The sequence below is a fragment of the Ursus maritimus genome, unplaced genomic scaffold, assembly GCF_017311325.1.
Source record: "Ursus maritimus isolate PB19 unplaced genomic scaffold, ASM1731132v1 scaffold_4, whole genome shotgun sequence".
Lineage (NCBI taxonomy): Eukaryota > Metazoa > Chordata > Mammalia > Carnivora > Ursidae > Ursus > Ursus maritimus.
Window position 1 is genome coordinate 80,424,043 of NW_024426552.1, and position 15,836 is coordinate 80,439,878.

General features: G+C 34.3%; 1 protein-coding gene across 4 annotated transcripts in view; it reads right to left on the reverse strand.

Annotated features, from left to right (window-relative positions):
• Positions 1-642: 642 nt before the first annotated feature.
• ATP11B (ATPase phospholipid transporting 11B (putative)) overlaps positions 643-15,836 on the reverse strand; it is a 111,884-nt gene continuing 96,690 nt past the window's right edge. For 3 of the 4 annotated variants that reach the window (XM_040621555.1, XM_040621552.1, XM_040621554.1), the window contains 2 exons: positions 5,807-5,940; positions 643-1,675 (listed from right to left, as the gene is read on the reverse strand). In XM_040621555.1, coding sequence (XP_040477489.1) covers positions 1,594-1,675; positions 5,807-5,940 — 216 coding nt within the window. In that variant the 3' untranslated portion in view covers positions 643-1,593. Of the gene's footprint in view, positions 1,676-5,806; positions 5,941-13,665; positions 13,792-15,836 lie in introns of those variants that run through there. The other variant, XM_040621556.1, reaches the window with a different exon arrangement.

The following is a 15,836-nucleotide window of genomic DNA, read 5'->3' on the forward strand; positions in this document are numbered from 1 at the left end:
CATTCTTTCCCTATCAGCGAGATGGGTAAGAGGTGGAAAGTTGCAGAGTAAATCTACAGAAAGGAATTATATTCTCAAGAGAAAATTTTGGAAAACCTTATTTAAGTATTTCCATACAATTTTAAATGTATATGCACATAATCATATACTTAGAGCTTAGTAAGTTCTTTAACCAATAATCATTTCCAAATTTAAAAATAACATTACTTTTTATCAAAACAAATGACAACACTGATCATATGATAAACTGAGGATGGAATTAAGTAGTGAAGTACAGTGAGTCAATTACAGCAATATGTACCTGATTAGTCATTCTTAGCATTTTAATTTATGCTGCCATTACCCCTTAAGAGTTACCATTTTAAACTTTGTTTCATTTTCCATCCTGTAGCCATGCCTGAAAATATACCTTGTAATGGGACACTGGACAGATTTCACTTTACTGTGGTGGTCTACTGTAACTTAGATAACATATACTAACCTAAAAATAACAGGATTCTTATCTGAATCCTTTATTCTAAACGCTAGCTTACTAAAGGCAAGAGCAATTCTAAATTAGCCACAGAAAGAGGCTCTTATCTTTTTGTTTTCATTACCCTAATATTTTGATTTATATGATTAAAAATATTTGCAATATTTAAATACTGTCCAAACTTGTTTTTTATTGATATGGTTGAACTTTACAACAGTGTCATAAAATACTTTATAAACAGAGCCTTAGGAGAGGGAAAAAAAGGCAAATTTAAATATATTAACCAGATTAAAGCATGCAAAAGATCCAATGATAAACACATTAAATAATAATATGCTAATGGTATGTAATTTACCCACTATAGGTTCTTTGTATTCTGTCACAAAAATATTGGTAAACATCAACTTCAAATTTGGTGAATGGACTTGATTCCTGATTTACATATATAATATACCCTTTGCAAGTATATGGTTAACTTTAGTGGCTGAATTACAGTATTTAGAGAAGTTTGGTATTGATATATATTTACTACCCACAATGCAGTAAATAATGGTGGGAAATGCGTTCTCCTAATTTGCTCTGTGAACTTAGAAAGCACTAAAGAATTAACAACATGGGTCACTGAGAGACCAAAATTCCTTTCTATTCACATTAACTTTTCGCATGAAAAGCTTCAAATATAACTCTAATAAAAAAATAGAGTTTTCAAGGCAAACTTTTCAGCATAATTTACAGAAGCAGATTTGAATAGAAGACTCGATAACCAAGCTAATACTAAAAAATACAATTAACTAGGAATTACCTCCCTTTTCTACCTTGATATTAAAATATAGTGGCCTTAGCAAGAGGCTGAAATGCCACTTGGAGTACCCAGAGACAACCCAGGAGATGGAAAATGTCTCTTTCACAAATTCTAACATGTTCAGATTTAAATTAAAGGGATTGAAAGGGGTTTATGTTACTGCTTTTTATTTGTTTGCCATTATAACTCTGAGTGGGTATGAAATACTTGAGAAATTTCAGAAAGTAATTCTGCAGAACTAGTGTGGCCATTACCAGGATGATCACACTGAATTTTAGGAAAGGAGTTGAAATGGTTCCCATAAAGTACTACTGCCCCTTTAACAAGTAGATGAGTCCATTGTGGAGAGAGTCAAGATGCTCCTGTCGTTGGTATAGAAAGGATCCGATGCACTCCAAGATCTAAAGTAACAATAAGAGAAAAGTTTGGCTCACCAGGACCTATGTTTTAAGTGAGACAAAAATTTACTCTAAAACTTAGGATCAAAATGCAATTTGAAATTTAAAATAATCACTTATTGATTCATTTTTAAATGCTAAGAGAAGTTTTTCATACTAGCCTTGAATGACCAGTCTATTTATATAATACAAAAACTTGGAAAAAATAATGCTCTAGTCATTATATAAAATATTAGCCAAAATTCAGATATTCATTAGCATTAAAACAATTTCTGTAAGTAGTAAAGCATGAGATGCTCTTAAAATCTTAACAATACAATAAGAAATAAGTATGTTACTAAGAGTTATGCACAATCAGTTTTACTGAAAAGCAACTAGGCTGTATTTCGACATTACAGAGCAAACAGACATCCCACTTACCAAAAGCTTTGGAATGAAATAGTGATATGTTCATATTATACTATTTCTTTTCAGCTATCAATTCTATTCTAAAGAGTAGCACAACTAGCTTGAATGCAGTACATGGCTTATTCAATAAGGTATCAAAGACAGCTGTGACTCAGTAGGGCCTTCACGTAACTGAGAACAAATAAATCTCTAATGGTCTGGAAAATTTAACTACTGTCTGAATAATAAGGCCTATAAGCAATTAATTACATAATGCTTTATTTGCAGCTCTATTAATTTAACCTAAAATAACTCAAGACCAGAAATAGCCTTCCATGCTTAAAATAGCCTAATCCATTTCAAGGACAGTATCAGGATTACCAACTCAAAGGTGGCTTTTCTTAGAAGACTAAAAGCACTAAACAATAAATACCCCTTAGGTAACTTTTCCCAGGGTTCCCACTTTCCTAAACAAAGATGTTAGAGGAAGAGACTAGCATTTAAAATGGCTTTTAAATTCACTCATCAAATATCCACTGTTTCCTTGGGATTCTGTATATAGTTTAAATCAATTAAGTAGGCACAGTGATAATGAAGTTTGGAACCTAGAAATTTTACAAAGTTGGTAAAGAGGAACACAAATAAGCTACAACCTGACTGGTAGTTTACAAATTCTCTAATTTTATTAGTTTTCGGAAAACCTTGAACACTTTGTTTGAGGAAGGGCCTGTACACTACCATCTCTCTCTAGTACCTAGAACTGCACCTAGTACACAGCAGGCGGTATTTGTAAAATAAATGAATGAAATGAGTCTATGAACATTTCTTAAAAGTATCCAAGAAAAGGTAGCTTAGATACATATGACAAAACATAACTCCCAACACCCTAATTATTGGGAGTCAAGTTTCCGTTCCCAAATTGCCAATGTTTTATGTCAGTTTTTCCTCTTTTCCAACCATTGGTTACATAGAAGAATTTTATTAGGTAAGGTTTCCTTTGTTTTTGATCTTTCCAAAGCACACCATGTGCACTCATATGTTAAATATCATATTTGACAGAACATTAAATACTAGAACTATATATTAAGTCCTTTCTATTTAGAAAATAGGTTTGATTAGAATAAAGTAGCTGTTGGTAAATGCATAAAGAAAATCATTTATTGCTGAAGTACAGCCCTTTAGTGTACAACATGGCATATCCCTCATATAGCACCATGACGCTACATTTGAAACCAAGCCTGCAATATGGCATATTCCTTTGAAAACATCAATTAATAAAATATAAGAATTTTTGTGCCCGGACATTTTAATCAGCAGAATAATGTGCATATGAAAGCACCAGTTGTATTTCCCAAGTGATGCTCATTACCTTTTATGTTTAATAGGTTAATAGAACAAATATCCAAGGGCTTCTACATCTTGTAACAGAAGGATTAGTCTTGCTTCACCTTTTAAGTTAGAACATGAAATAGAAATGTGGAATAAGGCTGTTCCAAAATCAGAACAGAAATGCCAAATGTCTTTCACTAATACAATTACATGTACAAAAGAAAAAAGCCAAAACTACATATCAAAATGACTTCCGAAGTTTAAATATAATGTTAATGGATCTCTGGCAATTTCCATGTAGCCCTTTCAAAAGCACCAAGTGGTTTTTCATACTGTATGATTTTTATCCACTAGGAAAAAACTGAACAGATCTTAAAAGACTTTTTAGATAATTCATTTGAAGAAAAAAGGAGGATAATGACAGTACCAACCAATAACATAACTTGAGATGTTGGACAAAACTGTTATAGTCTGTCAAATAAGATATTACTGTTAAACATTTTATTAGGAAAATAAAAAAATAAAATCTTACAAAAGAAAATATTATGATACAATTTTAAGTGAAAAAAAGTACAGATAATAACAGCCACCTTCAGGAGAATGTGCTGAAATAAATCCCCTATTTTCCAGGGGCAGGTTCAAAGGGGTAAGGTAGTATAAAAATGGCTACGTAAAGAAAAATGGGGGCATATTACCTGAATAATGGATACAAACAATGAGAATATGTATAAAGGAAAAATATTTTTGGCTTATTTAAAATTGATTACAGTTTTTTAATAGTTAGTGAAGATGTATACTGCCATTAAAGAGAACTTCCTGGTGAAGCAGAAATTTCAAAAATCCTGTGGAAGTTCTATAGTAGTCTCTTAGGCTAACTCCCACCCTTAGTTCTATACAGTAAAGTTGTCTTAATAAGTAAAATAATACTATAAAGTGGGTCCTTTTGGAACTTCTTTTGGAAAACTTGGTGGCTTGGGTACATGACAGAGCTGCTTTCTAATAATTCATTTTATAATACAATTGTGTAAGTCAAAAGACGTAAGTCCCAATAAATTTAACTGCTCATAGAAATTCTTTTATGTAGAATAAAATAACTACAAAATGATACCACAGCATTATGGAAATATTTCTGATCACATGTTATAATCAATCAATGGAGACGGAAAACACAGACGTTTTAAGAATGCTATTTATAAATGCAACTGTACTATAAAGACATGGCCATAACTAAAGGCAAAGTGGGAACTAGTAAGTTGGCCAGTAAATGTTACCTGACTTTTATGATACATGAATGATAATTACTCATCATTTTTAAAACAGAAAGCTAAGCAAATATTAAAAATTATCAGCAGATAATAGTGCCTCCTCCACCCTCTCTTCCCTGCCCCTGGGGTATTTTCCAGCCTTTTCCATGCCATGGCACATGTAGAAAGTTTATTCACGTGGTACGTGGTGGACAATGGAAATCACCATCTACCTATCCCTGCGCATCTGTAACTCTTCACGCACCCCAGTGCACTGCTGCTCTCATTTTAGGAATATGATATAATTCACCTCGAGAACACCAAAGCATGAAAAAAATTATTTCTACTTCTTAATGTCCCCTGAATAATAATAATATGTCTCTTGGGGAAATACATGAAGAAATGAATCCATTTCACTTTTAAATAAATTTAAGAGACATTTACCAAAGCACGGTATTTTTTGTTATGACCCACAAAGGCAAGCACTGATAAATCTAATTCAGGAAACAGATTTGGTAGGGGACAGAAATGCTAAGATTCTCCTAAACCATAATTTAACGTGCCTGTTCTAACTTATAAACTTTTAATTAGACCATGAGTACCAAGTAAAAAAAAAAATCACAACTGATTTTAAATACCTCATTACAGAGTAAAATGGTGTAGGAGAGCAGAAATACAGCCTTTTGTGTTTATAAATACCTCAGAGTCTCAAATGACTGACCAGAAAATATACATGAAGAGTAAGAGAAGCAAAATCCTTTGATTTTACTACTATGTGTAGACTATTTTGTAAATACAAAAAGCAAACAAAAAAAATACAGGAAATAAAACAGTAATATAGGGTATAATCAAAAAAAGAAAGTTATAAAAACCAAACAAGTATCATATACACACTCCTATTCACCACATTTTAGAAAGACTGTGAAGCAAAATTTTTGTTCATTAGATAAAGTCTCTTCAAAGGCGCTTTCTCTTCCTTTGTTAGTGAAAGAGCCCCTACCCCCAAGCCATAAAGTGAAATCTACCATCAAAGGGTGCCAATAAACAGCACACCTCCCGCTTCAGTTGGTAAAACCAGCTGCTGATTTATCAGGTATCTAGAGATGCAGGTTCCTCCTGTTCCAGTTTATAGGACACTCATCTGCAGCAAAGGCTACTTAGAGAAATTTCACACCTGCTGACACGGGTTGGACTACATCTTCCTACTACTCGTTCCAGCATTCTTCCAACAGATGCGCACGCTGTTTCTCCTTCTGAGAAACAGCACATGGAGTCCAAGCACTTGATACCTGAATTTGTTTCAGTAAGCTGAAGGGGTTGAAGCAGAAAAAAATTAGTTATTTACGGATCTGGATTTCCAAAAAGCATTAAAAAAAAACCACAACAAGCACTTTAAAACCAAAAATAATGTATATAAATAGGTTTTTTATAATATGAAAATGTATGGAAAGCTTTAAGACTAATATACAAAAATATTTAAAAGGCACTGTGTCCTAAATTAGAAGATGAATAAAATAAATATATAAAAATAAGTAACTGGTTATTATTTAAATCTGCAAAGATTTTGGATTTTAATGTCTTATTTTAACAATTTATCATAGCCAAGATGATTTTCATCAACCAAATTGAATGAATTCTAATTCTTCTTTGAGTTTTTGTTTAGGTGAAATGCTCCTGCAATTTCAGTGAAAAATAGCAATTGAGAAAAACAGAGTGTGAACCATTCTGAAGACTGGGAAATAATAACCAGGCAGGACGTAACCCCAATCTTCAACAACAACAACAACAACAGCAGCAGCAGCAAATACTTATGTAATGTTTTCTATGTGCCGGGTTCTAAGCACTCTACATATATCCACTGAAATAATCCTTGAAAATTTATTATAATTTTATAATTATCCTTGAAAAAAGCATCATTTATCTTAAATTTGCTAAGCAACTATTGTCAATTATGCCCATAATCAGCTTATCTTGCCTTTTAAAAATTTACTGATTAAATTAATTTACTGTATTAAAATCCACTAAACAAATGACTTGTACTACTTTTATTAATTTCTGAAGGTATGCAAGATTTATACTGATTCAGGCATAAATAACCCAGCAAAATAACTTAAAGCCATTACTACTAATAATTTTAATCCTGTTAAAATGAGGGGAAGAAATGGTATGATCACATAGCCCAATGAATCCCAACCCTGGTTTTGACACGGTAAAATTTCTCAGGGGGTATCATTTTAAACAAACTTTTTCATTCACTTTCCTTTATATAACATACTGTATAACAAATCTTTGGAAGTATAGAGAAAGGTGAACAAAAATAGATTCATTAGAGTGTTGCAATTCACAAAGGTTGGGAATCACCAAGTGCTGAGTGTAGGCATGGCAACAGGGACATTTGTGGAGACGCACACAACGGACAGAAGACGGATATGATGGAACATAAATAACCTGCAGCTCGGAAGATAAGGAATGGGCGAGGTCCTGCAAAATCCCTGCTCAGAGTAATCCTGCCAAATACCAAGCAGTGCGAGACAACATGGTTCCTGTCTGGCAATTACCTAATTGCACCAATGTCCTAGGGTCTGGTAAGCTCTAAGAAATAGCCAAATTTTACTTGTTTTTTCATTACAATACTCTTGTTTATGGTACTGTTTCTTAAACTGTGTTTTGAGAGATATTTACAGATGTCTCATGAAAAAAGGTTCTGTGGCCAATTAAGTTTGGGAAACACAATTCAATGACGGTCTAAACAGACTTTCTGAGTAAGTCAGGATACATGGTCAGTCTCCAGGGGGAGAGCTGGACATAGTGCAATTCCCAAACTGGTTTGTTTTTTTTTTTCCTTCTTCAGTAAAATCTTCCTCCCTACCCCCACTACCCCCGGGAGTCAATTAACACTAGGAAGAACATTAATATCCAGAGGAATAGTTTAGGAAATGCTGGTTTAAGTAACAGGATTTTATGGGTCTCCCAGTCTCCTCCTTGGGTCCTTGGGCTCCAGTTTCTTCCATCTCAAAATCACCCTCTACAGGAAGCAGGATTCAAAAGCTCCCACATGCTCAAAGGTGAAAGTACAATACCACAAGGAGGCCTTAAGGCCCTTTATAACCTGACCTTGGGCTGCCTTTCTTACTCAACTTCCCAATGCTCTTTTACAGTCTTATACAGCCAACCAGTGCAGTGTTCCTTGCCTTCAGGCATATGTCAGGGCCTGTCACCAATTATGGTCAGAATGCTGACCCCTAGTTTCAATAGCATCATCTCCATGAAACCTCCCTCACCTCTCCAACTATCAGTAATCTCTCTCTGGATTTGATTCCACTGCTTGTTTGCATAACTTAAATGGTACAAGCACTTAAATTCAACTTGGATTTATTGAGCAAGGCACTGTGCTGGTTCCCAGAGGGGATGGCAATCTAATGAGTTAATAAGGATAAAGAAAGGATGGGAGATAAGTCAGGAACAAATAATGGCAGTTACATTAATGGAATGCTTCCTATGTATGTGCCAGTTCCTATGTAAGATGCTTCTCATGGATTATTCTCATTTAAAATTTATAACAAACTTTTGGGATAAGCACCATATTCAGAAATATTTTACAGATGAGGAAACAGAGACATTGAGAATTTGTTCAAGATCACCCTGCTGAGGCTTGAGCCTTGGTTTCTTTAATTCCAGAGCTCAAACCTCTTTATCATGCCATTATACTGCCTTCTTATAATTATGGTAATGAGGCTGACTACAAATATTAAAAAAGAGGAGGGAAGGCTCAAACCCAGCTGTTGTTGTTGGTATTGGTGGGAGGGCATGAAAGAGTTTATGAAGAAGACAGAATATGAAACACATTTTAAAAACTGGGTGGGATTTCAGTAGCTGGAGATGGGAGAGAAAGAGCATTCTAGGCTAAGCAAAGAGAATGAGTAATTATGTGTGGGTAGAAAAGTATGATGTCTATTCAGCACATGGTTAGCCTAAGTGTAAGAAAGTAGTTGTTACACCTGCCCCTTGCAAAAAGACCAGAGCGACTCAAAGTGTGATCCATGGATCAGTGTTGGTCCGAAAACATTTTTTACTGGCCTATGAGGAGATAAGCATTTCTGGTGTGTACGAATAAGAGGTTAGAAAATTCTATGGCAGTTTGACAAACTACTTTTATCACTGCTGAATCTAATAATAATTTAAAATCAGGGCTTATTTTATATATCTTTTAAATTTCATTTTCTAGTACACAGTTTGACCCTTAAACAAGGTGGGTTTGGATTGCACAGGTCCACTTACACATACATTTTTTTCAATAAATACTCATAGAGTACTATAAATATATTCTCTTTTCCTTTTGATTTTTTTTCTCTAGCTTACTTTATTGTGAGAACAGAGCATATAATACCTATAAGATACAAAATATGTGTTAATTGGCACTTTTATGTTTTCGATAAGGGTCCCAGTCAACATAGGCTATAGGTTTTTGGGGAGTCAAAAGTTATACCTGGATTTTTTACTGCATGAAGGGTCAGTGCCCCTAGCCCCCACATGGTTCAAGGGTCACTGTAACTCATTTTCATTGTATTTTACCAAAGCATTGGTCCGTGATGGACTGGAAATTAAAAACAACGAAACAAAACAAGAAAACAACAAACTGGTCTTTCACATTTGGCTGAGGAACACTAAACTAGACCAGAAACTAGAGAGAGCAAGGAGTTTGCCTGGTACTTCTTAATTTAACAACTTGTGCTTTGCTTATATAGCTGGTGCTCAACTTTCGAGGAGTCACTGAAGATGAAATCCATAAGGTCAGCAGCATTTAAGTGACCACATATGCACAGAACACTGCTTAGGTCTGGATCTGACTTTAGGTAATGTTGCTTTGCACTCATTACCTCTCACTTTAAAATCTAAGGACAGGTATTAATACATGGACAATCCCAGAGACAGTAAACATCTCGAAATATCAAAAATATTATAAAGAAATGACTTAAGATCACCTTTTGAACTAAGCAAAAATATGTTTCCTTTTTTTCTCTAAAGGGAAAGAAAAAACCAAAAAACCAGCTGCTTTAAAAATGCTGAATGCTGGTTAACTGTGCTTCTGTAAAGCTGCTATTTATATAAAAAAAAATACACTGTTCTCCAGCAAACTTCCAAGCTCTACCACTTTCCCATATACATATCTTTGATCTCATATTCAGGGACTGGGAGACCAGCCAGATACATGTAGCCACAGCTGCCAATTAAGTGGGAGTAGGAAAAGGGTGGAACATTTAGATCCCATTTCACTCAAAGTAAGGAGAGGGAATCATTCCTTTTGTGCGGGTTTTTTTTTTTTTTTTTGGATTGCTCATAAATACTAGACAAGAAAAAAAAGCAAAGTAATGGGAGTGAGACCCTACCTGGTGGCACTTTAACTTACCAGAAATTTTGGTTCATTGGTAAGACCCTCTACCACATTTTCTCCCCAGGAATAACCACATACCTTAAAGCTGAAAGGGCTGCCAAGCAAAACAACTACAGAGATTCAACATAACTATGTATGCCTGATAAAAATTTTCATCTTTATAGAACTTGCCATTTGAAATAAATTCTCACTGCTCTTGTTTCCATTATTTTCATTTAAATGATAGTAAACATCTGAAAGTTTCTCCTAATGATTCTACTTCTTTCTTGAATCTTCTAGATGTAAGAAAATTGTCATACATCTCTAAATTTAGTCTTTCCTATGACATCTTGCCTATCAAATCAAATAAAGTCTTTTTAAGTTTAGATAAGAATTATCATACTATTAACCATATTTGTTCTTTTGTCTTTAAAACAGTTTTATAATAAATATATAATCAAAGTGAGAATCTTGTACAGCCTTAAAGGAGATCTGGAAACTGTAGTTATGGGAAAAAAACGGTTGTATTCAAGGAAATGTTCTTCTTTTTAATGTGAAATCAAAAGCCATCAAATAGTACTGATTTCCAAATTTGGTTAAGAATAATAAAACCCTTAAAACAAGTAATGGCTTCAACTCATTATTCCGAAATGCAAGAGGTAGCTGTTCAGTGATGGCATTTAGAAGACTGCTGTCCCATTTCTTCAAAATATGCCTAAAAGCTCACATTCACTTCTCTACATTCTCTTCCTTCTTTCCTTTTCCTCAAGGCAAATAAACAACTTTGGAAGATAGTTATAAATATAAATACCTCCATACTATCTTTTGGGGATCTCCAGAGAGGAGGAGATTTCTGTATGTTTTGCCTAAATTTAACAATGAAAATAAGCATACCATAATAATTACATTTATCAGGTATGGTTATTTTAATAATTTGGTTTATTCTTGTTTCAGAAATAACTGAGGCCCCTTTATTTTAATGATGTGGTTACATAAATAACAAAATCTGACTAGGAATTTGAAGTTTAGGTTAAGAAGAGTATCACTATCTGTAAAAAATGATAAAATCACCAATTTTAATGGAGTGGGTAAATCAGAATAACACTAATTAATGAACTAAACCATGGTACAGCTGATGTTAGGAATTCAGTTATCTAAAAAAAAAAATTGTTTTCTAAGTATGAACCGTTCAAAGAATGTCAGAGGGTAATTGTTTCATATTAATAATGTCAACACTAATATTTTTCTTCATTTCAACCCCCAGATGAAAAAGCTGCTCAAATGAGTCAGCACAGATTTGAAAATAACGTCAGTTTTATAAAGCGTTGTATTTGTCAGGTGTGCATGCAGGTCTTGCTACTAGTGGCAGCCTTACGACTATTAGCTTTTTTAAATTTTCAGTTCTGTTTGCTCACAGAATTTTACTCAGCAAAGTATAGCTTTTACTGGCAAACAACTGAATCCAGGCCACTAAAGTTTTCTGCTCCTTTTGTAGTTCAATACTTTGTTAAATGAGACAGTAGATGTATCTTTGTCACAGAAGAGGAAGGTGACTTGTAGTTGGTTGAAACTACTCAAAATTGTTGTTGTTGTTGTGGGTGGTGGCAGGTTTCAGGTCTGGGGCTTAGCATCCAGGTCCACAATGAGAAAGGTCAACGGCCCTAACATCCTGTTGACACCCCTATAGTTGCTAGGTATAACTGAAAAGAGAACATCCAGAGCAGGCCAGGAATCTAGGGACAGAGAAATGACAAAACAGTGGAGGCCAAAGAGGCCAGTCAGTGGAGGGAGATGACTAGAAGGTGCTTGCCCACGACAACATTTAGGGCTCAACATCGTCCTCTGCCTGATTTGGCAAGGCTGACCATATTTCGATTAGGGAAAAACAACTGCCATGTCAAGACAGGAAAAATACAAGAGGGATATTATATAACGCTTATTTTTTTGAAGTGATTTTTATTTCAAAATATATGCCAAAGGCAGAGATATATAAGGGAAATAGTCAAGGTATACTTCACTCAACCAATGAAAATTTAGTGATAAGCAGAAAAAACTGGCAATTTTACTAAAACCATATTCATGGTTTCGGGGTTCTTCTAACTTTCCGTTTATAGGAAGAAAGATCAACTATCACAGGATAATGAGAAAATTCACTCATCTCCCTTTTGTAAAAGTAACATAACAAGGCCCCTGTTATTAGGAGCATTCTAAGAACCCATCTCTCAACTATATTATACATTTTAATAGACATATTAGAGCAAAGCAGTACCAGATCCATGTTTTATGAAATATCCACTTGAACTTGAACCCTTGGGGAACTTCTATCACAGAGGACATAGTTCTATAGCTTTAGTCTAGTCAGGTCCCAAGTGGATTATCTGCTTTGGGGATTATCCAGGGCATAACATAAATCCGGGCCAGCTCCCCATCTTTACTCAGTGAGCTCTTCAGCTGAATTTTCTTTGCAGCTCAATTAGGGCATATTTTAAGAACTAAAAATTTTTCTATATTTATCAAAGCAAAATACAGGAAAAATATACAGTAAAAATAATCATACAGAGCATCCCAAAACAAAAGTTCAGAGTTCTTTTGAATTTCTTTTCAATTAATAATAATAATGAGTTGATCTTCAACATTTTTCAACATAGTTAATCTTCAACATTTTTCATTTAGGGCAGTTCACTAAAGGAATCTAATTTAACACTACATCAAAAACTAATGATGTACTCCTGTATGGTGACTAACATATCGTAAAAAAAATTTATGTCTTCCAGAATTCAGGTTTTTCAAATTACTGTCCCTGTTCTATGGTCTGATTCCATGGTAGAGTTAAGATTTATAATTTTCAAGTAGTTTTGTTTGCAAGTTTCACCATTTATGACGTTTTATCTCAAATGAGACAGTAGCACTTATTGACCAGTAATTATAAAAATGGCAAATAATCCAAGTAAAAATATAATTATTAGCAGTAAGAATTTTTATCCTCCATAATTATTACCAATCAAAATATTTTGCATATTCCAATAAGGTCTAAGTGGTTGTTAGGGTTTACTCCTCAAGAGGTGAGTGAATCAAGTCCTCATCAATTCATACTTTTCTTTATTACAAAGATCTAACTATGAAAGTTTATGAAAAGTAAAAAGTGAGAGTCTGATGAATATCAGTCAACAGAAAATTATTCAGTACCACATCTAAGCACTCATTCATTGGATCATTCAACTCAAGAGCTAAACTTAGATAAGTAATTTGGCATCTAACTACATTAAGATGTATAAAATGATACACAACTACCACTTCAAATGGGAAAACTGACTTCAGAAATAATAGAAATAGCATGGCATATTTTCAAAAGAAGTGAAAAGGAATAATTTCTTGAATATAAACAACAGGTTGTGAGAATACCTTACTAGGTTAGAATTTGAGGTGAAGTATGATTTAACACTGTAACTCCAAAGGAAGACTAATAAAATATTCAGGGATGGACATATAAAAAATGTAAAGATCACAAAAAAGGAAGACAAGTAAACAAAAACAGTAAACATATGAGGAACGATGATGGATTAGTAAAGTAAAAGCTGAAAGTCAGGCCAGTTCTCCCAGAGCATGCCCCAAGCATGAGAACTTAGCAGATATGTCCCCAGGAAGGTCCAGCGCAGTACTACCTAGTGCACGTAAGAACTGTCCTGCTGGCTGCAAGCCTCAGCTAGCAGGTGCCTACTGTCCTCCCCTCTGTGCTTGCTTTCAGCAAATTCATATGCTGAGCTGACTGAACCCTTATCTTCTTCCATCTGGAAGGACAGAAAAGCAATAAGTCTCATATTACAGAACAATACTCTCACTGTAAAAGAGGTTTAGAATCAAAACAGCAAGTTGGGGTCCACAATCTGCGAGGCACAAATGAATGTTCATACAACACCACATTCATTTACTGTCACAAAGGAGAGCTAACAGCAGCTTCTTAAGGGGAATACAACAAAGCACACAAAATTAAGCCATGATTTTCCAGTGCACAGAGTTAGATTAAAACCAGATTTCCTTCAATAAAATTCAATTTCTTCTATTAAATTCCTTGCCACCGAGATTTAGGATTCTTATTGCAAAAGTATGCATGCCCTTTTTCACAACTCTCATGCTCCCTTCTCAAAAGACTACTCTAAGTGAACTTTAGCAGAGCAGAAGGGTCACTCACATGGCCTTTCAAATGCTAGACATGTCGGTAAGGGGGGGCCTTGACTTATTTAACAAAATTAATTTAATCTTTAACTTGAAATATATCTTTTTAGTGAGTGCTAATTTACACAAATTTTTATTCTTTGCTTTTTATTTTCTTCTAGGGAGTATGTTCCGATAGCCATGCTAATGTGAAACTTTTTTAAATTATAAGAAAATGTCCTCAATGAATAAAAAACAAATTTTTCCTCATTATGTGTTTTCTCAGTCTTAGGACTGACCAATAATTATTTCTATTAAAAAAAATGCTATGGCAAATGTCTTACATGTATAAAAAATATAGTAGAAGTCCTTGGTTTCAAGAGTACAATAAGCTTATGTGAAGATAGCTTATTATTATTATTATTATTATAACTCTGCCTATAAGACAGGGGATGGAAAAATACTCAAAATGAATTTTCTTTCATGAAAAAAATTAATAGTTTTATGTTACTGGTTCTTAAGAAGTACTAACCTGATTAAAGATTTGAAAACTCTTAAAGATATTTTATATCTGTATAATTTTCCTCTGTCAAAAGAGTACACAATTAAGCTACCATGGATCACACCCAGGAATACTGTTTAATGCAATTCAAAAAAAAGATGTATTCAAAATTCACAGGATGCATCAGCAGATAGATGTACATGAGCACTTGTTCTTCATGCAGCCATGAGCAAATGCCCACCCAGTGGTCACTCACTGCTCATTTAAACAACTCGTATTTCTGCCTGGCCTTTGGTTGAGCATAATATTTTTTCTTTCTGTTCTCTGATGCTGACAATAAGTAAACAGACCACAGTACGTAAAATGATCACCTGATAGGTGAAGAACCTGGAGGCTCAGAGAGGTGAACTGATTTGGTTAGGACACACAAGCTGTGGTACCAAGGGCATCACTAACACCCAGGTTAGTGTTACTGCTGTCTCCCCAACAGGGCTCTTCTCCTTTTGCTACCCTATCTGATTGGAGAGTGGCTTGCAGCAAGGGCTACCTGACAAGTAGACCCTGCTGTCATTGTGTTTTTTTCACAGATGAATGTTAGGCTTGCTACCTTATCACACTGTTACAGAAACTGGGATCTCTCTAATTTATGATATCCTTACCTCATTTTTTTTTAGTCTATTATTGCTCAAAAAACCCCCACATGGCCTGATTTAAGCCAACATGATATGTGAAAATATGATTTCATAAAAACAGCAAGATTATTCACAATGCAAAAATTACCTTCACTTGACCAAAGAGTTTGCCAGATGTTCTTTTAAATAACAAATTCTCCTACTGTCTTAGAGTTAAATAATTAGATGTTCAAAGGCACGTATGGATAAAATGTGCTATACACATTTGACTCAACCATAGGTAGAAGGCAAATCCTCAAGTTTGTTTTGATTGTAGTTATTTTAAACATAAAATTTAGTTGACTACCACTTAAACACCCATTTTTATATTCATGTACAATTATTACACTTTTGTAATTCAAAGTAGAATATTTCAAAAATCTGGAAGATAATAAAATCGAAAGGTCTGATAAAACTTTAGAACAGCTCAAAATTGTGAACTCACAGAGTTCCATAAGACATTATTTAAGCAATGTTTTGTCAAGGTCATTTGCTTGATCAAATGAAC